The sequence below is a fragment of the Rhinopithecus bieti genome, unplaced genomic scaffold, assembly GCF_001698545.2.
Source record: "Rhinopithecus bieti isolate Rb0 unplaced genomic scaffold, ASM169854v2 scaffold_12155, whole genome shotgun sequence".
In the NCBI taxonomy this organism is placed as follows: Eukaryota; Metazoa; Chordata; class Mammalia; order Primates; family Cercopithecidae; genus Rhinopithecus; species Rhinopithecus bieti.
Genome location: NW_016807423.1, coordinates 856,390 through 867,859, shown reverse-complemented (window position 1 = coordinate 867,859; position 11,470 = coordinate 856,390). Strand labels below are relative to the sequence as shown.

Here is an 11,470-nt window from a genome sequence, read left to right as displayed (position 1 = left end):
GAGGGAGGGAGGGAGGGAGGGAGGGAGGGAGGAAGGAACCCACAGGGGAAAAACTGGCAGATGATTTTTTTTTTTTGAGATGGAGTCTTACTCTGTCACCCAGCCTGTAGTGCAGTGACACTATCTTGGCTCATTGCAACCTCCACCTGCCAGGTTCAAGCAATTCTTCTGCCTCAGCCTCCCTAGCAGATGAGATTACACGTGTTTGCCACCATGCCCAGCTAACTTTTGTATTTTTAGTAGAGACAGGGTTTCACCATGTTGGCCAGGCTGGTCTCAAACTCCTGATCTCAAGGGATCCCCCTGCCTCGGCCTCTCAAAGTGCTGGGATTACAGGTGTGAGCCACTGCGCCTGACCTGCTGGCAGATGAATTTGAAGAGTTGGACTGGGGGCCAGATGCTGAAGGACCTTGTGAGGAGCTTAGATTGTATCATGAAGGCAGTGGGTATCATCCAGTGTGACAAACTGAAAAATGACCTGATCCGATTTTAGAATAATAAAAATCAGTAACATTTATGGAGTACTTAATACATGCTAGACACTACATTACCTCGTTTAATTTATCTGATGAAATCTTCACAACCCTGTGAGGAAGGTACTTAATATTATTTCCTAAATTTACAGATGAGGAAACTAAGTTAGCTCAAGATAACTTATTTTTTTAAGTAGCAAAACCAGGACCCAGTCCCAGGTTTGGCTTATTCCAGAGCCTAAGATCATACATTTTCAAACAGTCAACAAACACTGACTGACATCTGCTGTATAGGAGGCAATCTGCTAGGCTTAGCATTTGAGGAAAGAAAAAGGGCCTGGCACGGTGGCTCACGCCTGTAATCCCAGCACTTTGGGAGACTGAGGCAGGCAGATCACCTGAGGTTGGGAGTTCCAGACCAGCCTGACCAACATGGAGAAACCCCCATCTCTACTAAAAATACAAAATTAGCTGGGCATGGTGACACATGCCTGTAATCCCAGCTACTCGGGAGGCTGAAGCAGGAGAATCGCTTGAACTTCGGAGGCAGAGGTTGTGGTGAGCCAAGATCGAGCCATTGCACTCCAGCCTGGGCAATAAAAATGAAACTCTGTCTCAAAAAAAAAGAAAAAAGAAAAAGACACAGAGCCTCTTCACTCACTAGGCCCAGCAGTGCAGCTGTAGATACAGACAGCCCGTTCTGAAACAGCGTGACAGTACCATGTGGTATGCACGAACAGCCAGGAGAACATGTTGAAGACAGCAATTACTTCTTTTTCTTTACATGTGTATGTATATGTGTGTTGGGAATAGGAGACAGATTTTAAAAGAATAAATGGGATTTCACCAATCGCTCATCCTTTCTCTTCATTTCGTAACCAATACTTAAAAAAAAGAAAAGTCCTCATTTACTGTTTTTCTTTCCTTGTATCCTATTTACTACTCAATCTTCTGCCTTCCGGTTTCCCTTCCCACCTTACCAAAACTGTTCAGGCAAAATTCATCAAGGAACTCACTGTCCAATTGCCAAATCCTGTGTCGGCTTTCAGTTCCCATCTTCTGCCACCTCTCTGTGGAGCACAGTGGATACTTCCTAAACCCCCTTCCCCAGTTGTCAATTCACCGTTCTCACCAGTCTTGCTGCCTCTTCACAAGTTCCTTTGCTGCCCACCTCTTCATACTGGTGTGTCACAGGGCACCATCCTGCATGCCTGTTCTCCCCTTTCCCCTTCCTCCACTCTCTCTCTGATGTCTTGCCACCTGCTCCTGTGTCTTCAGTTGTCATCTCTATGCTGAGGACTTCCACATGTGGCTGCCACTCTTACTGTTCTCCTAAGCTTCAGATCAGTGCACCCAGCTGCCTGGTGGACTCCTCCACTTTGACTTCCCCGTATTGGTTCTTATTCTTTGGTTACACGTAATAGAAATCTGACTCAGAATAGTTTTAAACAGTAAAGGGAAACATTATAAGAGTAAAAGGGGTAGGTCTTAGAGAATTGAAGCAAGGGATATAACCAGGCCTTAAGAAGGAACCAGAACTAGAAGCCAGAAGCTCCAGGAAGCTCAGGAAGTCTTCATTCTTTCTTTTCCTGTATGCATCTTTTCTGTCTCCATGGTAGGTACAGCCATCCCTTGTCACAGTTCTCAAACAGTTTCTGCCACACTGATGTTAACAATTGTCTTTCTATCCTTTTTTAAATTCCTAGGAAAGTGATCCTCCCTGGTCAGCTATTAGAGGTGGGAGGGAAGGTGCAGACACACAGTACAAATGTGGCTCCTAGAAACCAGAGCAATTCTCAGGGAAAAAGAGAAAGGCCTCTGGACCAAGCAGATACCCAAGAGACTCTCTCATATAGGTGCCTGAAACTCTACACGCCCAGAACTGAGCTTATCTTTTCTGCCTAGCTGTTCTTTCTCTAAAAGCAAATGCAGTACATTCTTTACCTATCACCTAAATGGCTTCTTATAGTTACTATTTCACATATTCATTGAAATTTTCCTAAAATTGAAGTTGGAGTTGCCTTCTGTTTGTGCTGCTTTCACCCTTATCTGCTTTGGTAGTAGCCCACGCCTGTCCCTTTGTCTGCATTCTTCTGCCTTGACCCACGCCTTTTTCTATTTATTTATTTATTTATTTTTGAGACGGAATCTTGCTCTGTTGCCCAGGCTGGAGTGCAGGGGCGCCATCTCAGCTCACTGCAAGCTCCGCCCCCCAGGTTCATGCCATTCTGCCTCAGCCTCCCAAGTAGCTGGGACTACAGGCGCCCGCCACCATGCCTGGCTAATTTTTTTGTATTTTTAGTAGAGGCGGGGTTTCACTGTGTTCTCCAGGATGGTCTTTATCTCCTGACTTCGTGATCCTCCTGCCTCGGCCTCCCAAAGTGTTGGGATTACAGGCGTGAGCCACCGCGCCCGGCCGACCTATGTCTTTTTCATCTGAATTATTAGAGTTGCCTGCTAATGGGTTTTCCTGCATTTAGGCTTGCCCTCTTTAGTGTACCCTCTACACTGCAGCCAGAGTGATCCTTCTGAAGTACCTTTCTGGTCATATCACCCTCAGCTTTGAGGTCTTTCTACTCCTTACAGTCTAGAGTGGAAAGTGAACATCAGTGAAGGCGCCATTGAGAGTTGCCCCTTGAGCTGGGGTCTGCAGGGTAAGTGAGGCTTGTTGGATGGAGGAGCAGGTACAGCTGTATGTCTGTGTGGCATTTCTTGGTGTCATGTAGTGTTCTAAAGCTCAAATGGTTCCCTGTGAGCAACTCGCTCCCTCTCACAGCCAGCCAGCCTTCTCTGAGTTCCTTGCTTGGCGGAGCTCTCTGTGCTACCAAATTGTTTCTCCCTGGATTCAGCTCTGCCCAGTCTGGTCCTGCTTAGCCCAGCCACACTGGGCCAATAGATTGCTTAAGCAACCCTTCTTTTTTCTATAGGCTCATGAGCGCTCAGAGAGCTCAGAAGTGGCTTTTGTGATGCAGCTGGTGAAAAAGCTGATGATTGTCATTGCCCGCCCAGCACGTCTCCTGGAATGCCTGGTGAGTGGACTCTAGGAAAGTCGGGTGGGCAGATTTGGAGGAGGGCTGTGGAGGAAGTATCCTGGTGACAGCAGAACCGTGGTGGTAACCACTGCCATTTCTGTCGCTTAGGTCCTTATTTAAATATAATTTGCCACCAGTGGGAGACTAAACAGATTTTTGTGAGGACAAATGTATGGTCCTGAGGGGATGTGGCAGGGAGAAGTATTAGTCTAGCCCACCCTCACATGATCAGGGCTCACCTCAGTGGGGGCCTTGGGGTTGAGGAGCATCAGGAGCATAGCCCAGTTTAGTTTGCACAAGTTGAGTCCTTCATTTAATTTTCAGCAAACTTGACTGAGTACCTACTTCGTGCTAGACACTGGAGATACAGACATGAATAAAGCACAGTCTCTGATCTTGGGATGTTTCCTCTACAGTGGAGTTGGGAAGCATAGGCATGAGGACATGTAAATAGTAATTACAGTACTGCAAGAAGTGTTACAGTTGAGGTCAGTACGCAATGCAACGGGAACCTGGAAAAGGAAGTGCTTTAGTCTTCCTGGAAGGAACAGTCAGTGAATGCTCCCCTGGGGGATATGAGGCTTATTCAGCAAACTGAAGGATGAGTCTGTTTCCCAGATAGAGAGCATGGGAAGGGGCATTCAGTGCAGCACAGGGTGGGTTTGAAGAAGTGCTGAGGGGTAAGCCTGGAAGGTAGGGCTGTGACAGGGTCACGGAGGGTGTCGGGTTCTCAGCTCTGGAGTTTTGCATTACCTTTATGGCCACTTGGAGGCACCAGGAAGTTTAGGTAAGAATGTGACATGGCCACATTTACTTTTTCTTAAACAGTATTATTAAGGTATAATTTTCATACAATAAAATATATCCTTTTGGTGGTACAGTTCATTGAGATTTAACAATATACACTTATAGAATCATGGCCACAGCTGATAGAGAATATTTCTATCATTTAAGTTCCCTTGTGCCCCTTTGGAGTCAGTCCCCTCTTCCTCCTGCTCCCAGACAATAACTTACCTGCTTTGTTTCACTAGGGATGGGTTTGCCTTTTGTACAGTTTCCTAGAAATGAAACCATGTTTCTGTGTGGTTTCTGTAGTATGTTCTGACTTCTTTCACTCAGCATGTTTGTAGAAATTCATACATGTTGTTGCATTATCAGTAATTGGTTCCTATTTATTTCTGTGTAAATATTATATCAGATTTAGTCCTAAGAAAGATTACTTTGGCTGCAACATGGATAGTGAATTGGAAGAGAGGCCAGGATGAGCCAGGGACATCAGGGCAGAGGTACTCAAAGCAATTCATGTGAGATGGGGTGGCCAGAACGCAGACAATGAATGGTAGGGTAACAGAGAGAAAGAGGTGGATTAGAGGGGTGTTTATGAGAGAGACATTCTGACCAAATAGGAGCTAAGGAAGAATAAGAAATTAAAAGGGCTTCCAGGTCTGGCTTAGGTTATATCCAGATAGGTACAGTTCTCCAAAACAGTGAGACCACAGGGAATGAGAACAGAGTTCAGAGCAGAGGCTAGTGCTGTGATAGAGCAGAAAGCCTCTCCCTCAAGAACATGAAGTCCTTGGCTAAGCAGGGGCTTGGAGTCAGACCTGGGCTGAATGCTGGTTTTCTGTTCTTTCCTACCTCTGTGATTATGGACAAATCAGTGCATCCCTGCGAGCCTTGATTTCCTCAGTGAAGTCAAAGAGTTGCTAGAAGGTTTAACCCAGTGTGTGGCACTTAGTAGGCACTCAGTTATTATGTGCAGACAAGGACTGTGCTTTTCAATGGATCTCCAGCCTCTAGCACACAGGAGGTGCCCAGTAAATATTTGAAGGTATGCATGCACCAGTAGGGCTGTGCCAAAGCTCTTGAGTCATAATTGAGTGTGTGCCAGGACTGCTATGGACTGGGCATCTGAATACACCAGATAGTGCCAACTGGCTGATGTAAGGCATGGGACCAGATCAATAGGCTGAGCTCTCTTTAGAGTAAAACCTCTAGTTCTTATTGCCAGGAAGATAGCATATGCTGTGTATGTCCAATCTGGAGGTGACCTGTAAGACATCTTCGTCCCCATTCCTGTGATCCCTGAATCATGTTATTTCTGAATATTGAGGGGTGGGAGTGTCCTGTCACAGAGAAAGTCTTGTTCATCTCAGTCTACTATATGCTCTAAAACCAAAGAGGCCAGCAGCTTTCGCTTCTATCTGTCACCACTGACTACCTCTTTCCCTTGGTACAGGAGTTTGACCCTGAAGAGTTCTACCACCTATTAGAAGCAGCTGAGGGCCACGCCAAAGAGGGACAAGGGATGAAATGTGACATTCCCCGCTACATCGTTAGCCAGCTGGGCCTCACACGGGACCCCCTAGAGGGTGAGCATACTGCCTGGTGGCTGCAAAGAGGTCCCACCGCTGCTGGCAAGCTCTGACATCAGGGAAGCTGCTTGGAGAAGAGACTTAGCTTGGACATGGACACAACATGTCCCCGGAGGCCTCAGGAATTTAGGATATACACTGTGATCTCTGTGACAAAACAGTCTTTCTTTTGGAACTGCCATTCACATCTGCCTGGTAGATCCCAGCCTAGATTGCATCGGCCCGGCTGAGTTGCATTTAGAACCTCAGTTTCAAAGAGGTTAACAACAGAGAGCCACAATCACATTTGCAAAAATGGTCACCTCCTCTGCAACTCTCTTGCCTCTCCTCTTGGCCACCTTACAGGTCTTCCTGTGTCTTTAGGGTGGTCCAATACAGGGTTTCAGAGGATACCGCCATTCTTCTGGGCTTCCTGCTGAACCCCTGCAGCAACCATGGGCTTCCAAGTCCCTGGTCTGTAGATATCCTGCTTCTGCCTTCTATGCTTCCCAGCCCCATCCAGTGAAGCAGTCTTGGCCAGCAGGATGGGAACTAGTAACCCAGTTTCAGGTCCTGTTTTCCAGGAAATGTCCCAAGTTTATAGAATTTGCCAGGCCCTGTGAATGGCAATGGACTTCTGGAAATGGGAGTAGCAGTAGGATTTGGCTTGTTTCCTGATCCAAAAGCTGGGACTGCATTGGGTATAGTGCCATGGGACTGAATTTACGTCCTAGGCTGATACAAAAAGCAGTAATGCCTACCCTACATGCACCTGTTGTGTGATCTGAGGATACTGCTGAGATACCTGACATTGCCACGCACTCTTCTCTTGTGTCTTTGTTTTGTTTCCAGAAATGGCCCAGTTGAGCAGCTGTGACAGTCCTGACACTCCAGAGACAGATGATTCTATTGAGGTAAAAAGCCTGAGCTCCTGCCCCATTCCTGGAGCCTGGGCCCTACGAAGCAAAGAGCTATAAGTTCTCTTTAAGAGAATATCTGAAGAAGGGATGGGGGAATTGGTGACAGCAAACACTGAGAAGTCATTCTACTCCCAGAAGAATGGGCAGGAGACTGCGCTAAAGCTAAGAGCTGAGAATGCTAGAGCCACAGTTTCTGCAAGGATATGGGCTCTGAGAAGCATGCCTGTCTCCTGCCTTTTCCCTTGTCTTCCAGGGCCGTGGGGCATCTCTGCCATCTAAAAAGACACCCTCTGAAGAGGACTTTGAGACCATTAAGCTCATCAGCAATGGCGCCTATGGGTAAAGGCAGGGGTCAGGGTGTGGCCAGGACTGAAGCCAGGTCAGCCTTTGATCTCTTCCATGTGAGAGTGTATGCTGCTCAGTCCTCTGGGCAGATGCCTCGGGGTGGACCTTCTCACTCCCAGAAGCCTCCTGGGTGGGCAGGAGTTCAGATTCCTCTGACATCGATCATTGTTCCTTTCCTAGACAAGATTCCCACACCTCTTATTACCACGCATCCTCCTCTCCCTGAGCTCTGGGGAAGCATTGAGCCGTGTCATCAGGACATGGTCTGTCAGAAAGTTTAAGAGTTCTGTGGGCCAGGGGGTCCCAGAGCCTTCTCATTGGTATGCATGCCCCTGCCCCCTTGTTCTGTGCATTAATTAAGGTGTGAGAGAAGGCAGTTTGGGTGGCAGAGAACACAGCTCTGGTGCTGAGGGTCCATGGGGGATGGGCTGGACTGTGTTTCCCAGGGCTGTATTCCTGGTGCGGCACAAGTCCACCCGGCAGCGCTTTGCCATGAAGAAGATCAACAAGCAGAACCTGATCCTACGGAACCAGATCCAGCAGGCCTTCGTGGAGCGTGACATACTGACTTTCGCTGAGAACCCCTTTGTGGTCAGCATGTTCTGCTCCTTTGAGACCAAGCGCCACTTGTGCATGGTGATGGAGTATGTTGAAGGTACTGAGGCAAAGGTGGCCTGGCATGGAGGCCAAGGCACAATCTGAGCCTTAAACAGGGACCAGCAGCTTTTTTACAGAGGTGAAGTTTCAGGGCCCAGCTTTCCAGTCCACCTTTGGCATTGGTTTCTGCCTCAGGATCACAGAGACCATTTGGCCATGGTGGGCACAGAGCTCCCTGCCTCTGCCATGAGAGGCACTCTGGGATAGGAAGTAGCAGGCCAGCAGCTATAGAATCCTGCACCCCAAAGCCTGCACTCTCTCTATTGCTGGTATCAGACAGCAACAGAGGAGGCAGCAGAGCTGCAAAAGCCCAAGATTGGGTGCTCGGAGGATTGCATCTGGACCCTCAGAAGAAAGGAAAGCCATTAATTACCCTGACTGGCTTGCAAAGGGGTAATTTAAAACCCTTAAAACCATGCAAAATGCTCTGTGAGTAGAACACAAGAGCAACATGGGCCATAGTTCTGGAGAGAGGCAGCAGCTTTGCCAGTGGCCTTCCCTCTCACCTTCTCACTGTGTGTACAGCCTCCGAAGATATTGTGCCTAGTCTTGAAGCTGAAGCTGAAAAAAACTCCTTTAGTGTTTACTAGGTACATGCTGGGAGTTCACAGTGTTACTTTACTCAGAAACTAAAAGCCAGTAAGAAGGAAGTAACATGAACAAATGTTAATGTCTCAGCCAGATGTGTTTACACTATGCAGTATTCCTGTCCTAAAATATTAGGCTGGTACAAAAATAATGGCATTTTGCCATTACTTTTAATAAAAATCTGGGTTCCTTCCCTCTCTGGCCTGAAAAATGTCCATGACAGCTATCAGCAGATTCACTTTACTTTGCGCCCCGGTCCATACCCTGTGTATTAGTCCATTTTCATGCTGCTAATAACAGCATACCAGAGACTGCGCAATTTACAAAAGAAAGAGGTTTAATGGACTTGTAGTTCCATGTGGTTGAGGAGGCCTCACAATCATGGCAGAAGGTGAAAGGCACGTCTCACATGGCGGCAGACGAGAGAACTTGTGCAGGGAAACTCCCCTTTATAAAACCATCAGCTCAGCCAGGCATGGTGGCTCATGCCTGTAATCCCAGCACTTTGGGAGGCTGAGCCAGGCAGATCACCTGAGGTCAGGAATTCAAGACCAACCTGACCAACATGGCGAAACCCCATCTCTACAAAAAAATGCAAAAATTAGCTGGGTGTGGTGGCGCACGTCTGTGATCCCAGCTACTCGGGAGGCTGAGGCAGGAGAATTGCTTGAACCTGGGAGGCGGAGGTTGCAGTGAGCTGAGATCACACCACTGCACTCTAGCCTGAGCAACAGAGCAAGACTCTGCCTCAAAAAAATAAATAAATAAAAATAACCATCAGATCTCATGAGACTTACTCACTATCATGAGAATAGCATGGGAAAGACCCACTCCCATGATTCAGTTATCTCCCTCCAGGTCCCTTCCCACAACACATGGGAATTATGGGAGCTGCAATTCAAGATGAGCTCTGGGTGGGGACACAGCTAAACCATATCACCGTGTCTCCCACCCATGCCAGCAGCAAAGGGGCTAGAATCAGAGTCTCCAGCACCAGGATATTCCATGAAGCTGTCTCCTCTGGGACCTCAGAAACTGCCAGATGGGAGCTGGCTAGAGCAGGGAACTGGATCCTTTCCTCATAGTAGCCTGGGCTTGTTGCAGGGGGAGACTGTGCCACTCTGCTGAAGAATATTGGGGCCCTGCCTGTGGACATGGTGCGTCTATACTTTGCGGAAACTGTGCTGGCCCTGGAGTACTTACACAACTATGGCATCGTGCACCGTGACCTCAAGCCTGACAAGTATGTCCACAATCTGTGTCCCTTGTCCAGGGTCTCCCTCTTGGGTCTCTAGATAAAATGTTGGCAAGCACAGTAGCTCTAAGTCTATCCAGATGGCTACTGGGAAAACATGCTCCTGTGTGTGTCCATCTAGGCCTAGTTCTCTAGCCCCCCGACCACCCCAGATGCAGATCATTGCCTCAAGGTCTGGCTGGAATATTATAAGGCTTTGGTGACATGAAAGAGTCATTGAGAGGCCAGGCGCAGTGGCTCACACCTGTAATCCCAGCACTTTGGGAGGCTGAGGCAGGTGAATCACGAAGTCAGGAGATCGAGACCATCCTGGCTAACATGGTAAAACCCCGTCTCTACGAAAAATACAAAAAAAAAAAATTAGCCAGGCGTGGTGGCAGGTGCCTGTAGTCCCAGCTACTGGGGAGGCTGAGGCCAGAGAGTGGCGTGAACCCGGGAGGTGGAGCTTGCAGTGAGCCGAGATCACACCTCTACACTCCAGCCTGGGTGACAGAGTGAGACTCCGTCTCCAAAAAAAAAAAAAAAAAAAAAAAGTCATTAAGGAGCCCCACTGAAGAAACCAAGCAAGAACAAAAGAATAAGCACATCTAGTAGATGGTTAAACACGTTTACTGACATTTACTGACATCTACTCTGTGCCAAGCACTATATTCTGGGTTTTAAATATAGTCCCTGGCATGTAGAACTTAAGTCTACAGTGGGAGACAGAAATATATATATATGAGCTTCTTCTCAGAGGGTATTAGTCAAGTGGAAAAAGGAAGAACTGCTTTCTAAAGCCAGAGAGCAGAATGTGCAGAGGCACACAGGTGCGAGAAAACAGCACTTGTTCAGGAACTACAAATAGTACAATGGTGGTGACAGCTTAGATGGTGAGAGAGTAGTAACAGAAAAGGCTGGAGAGAGAGGCAGGAACTAGTTCATCAAAGGCCCTTTTGTCACATTTGAGTTTTATTTTAAAGGGGCCTAGAGAGTCTTGGAAGGGTCTGCTAACCAAGGATATGATAGAGTGGCATGCCCAGATTGTGATTTAGGTTTAGAAAGCTCGCTCTGCCGATGAAAAGAGACACTGAGATCAAAGCCAGCAATGCCTGCAGCAGAGCAGGGGGTCAGGGTAGAAAGAAGAGGGGCAGCATGGGGAAACAGGAAAGAGGACCAGGCTGGGGTGAGGCAGGAAGGGAAGCAAGGGAACAGAAGAGGCTGGGGTGTGTTCCAGATTTCCAGCTTGGAACTGGGGCAGGGTGATAAGCCTCTGTGGGAGAAAGTGGCTTTGACGCAAGACAGACCTGAATTCAAATGGCCACTCTTCTGCTTATGAAGTCTGAGTTTGAGTCTATTAATTAAAATTTCCCTGACCCTCACGTACCTCCTTTCTAAAATAGGGAATAATGACACCTACCTTTGATGTGTTACTCTAGAAAACCTTTCAGGGGCCAGAATATTTTTAAAGCACTTAGCACAGAGCTCAATAGATAACCGAAATTACAGTTTTTCACTGAGTGGGAGAACCAGTTGGGAGGCATGACTTTGTTTTAGACAGATTGAGTTTGTGGTGCCTGTAAGACATATGGGTAGTTGGTTGGGCCTGGAGCTCAAAAAGGAAGTCACAGCCAGAGGTACTATTTGGGGAATCATTAGAATAAAAGGGTGGCAGGGTAAAGCCTTCAGCACAAAATGAGTGACTCGGGCAGAATATATAAAAGGATCTTAGTTCTAGTTTCTCCCAACTAACCCTCCTCCCAAGACCAGCCATGGACATGGAATAAAATTATGTGCCCCCTGCCCCTCTCCCTGAAACAGAAGTATTATGGGCCACTCAGATCGGGAGAGGGGACTAGGAATGGCT

At 47.5% G+C, this 11,470-nt stretch overlaps 1 protein-coding gene across 13 annotated transcripts in view; it reads left to right on the top strand.

Moving 5' to 3' along the window:
* MAST2 (microtubule associated serine/threonine kinase 2) overlaps positions 1-11,470 on the top strand; it is a 259,350-nt gene that overhangs the window by 239,167 nt on the left and 8,713 nt on the right. For all 13 annotated transcript variants that reach the window (XM_017881764.1, XM_017881763.1, XM_017881762.1 and 10 more), the window contains 6 exons: positions 3,401-3,502; positions 5,745-5,877; positions 6,712-6,773; positions 7,033-7,118; positions 7,571-7,779; positions 9,474-9,612. In XM_017881764.1, the coding sequence (XP_017737253.1) occupies positions 3,401-3,502; positions 5,745-5,877; positions 6,712-6,773; positions 7,033-7,118; positions 7,571-7,779; positions 9,474-9,612 (731 nt within the window). The remainder of the gene's footprint in view (positions 1-3,400; positions 3,503-5,744; positions 5,878-6,711; positions 6,774-7,032; positions 7,119-7,570; positions 7,780-9,473; positions 9,613-11,470) is intronic.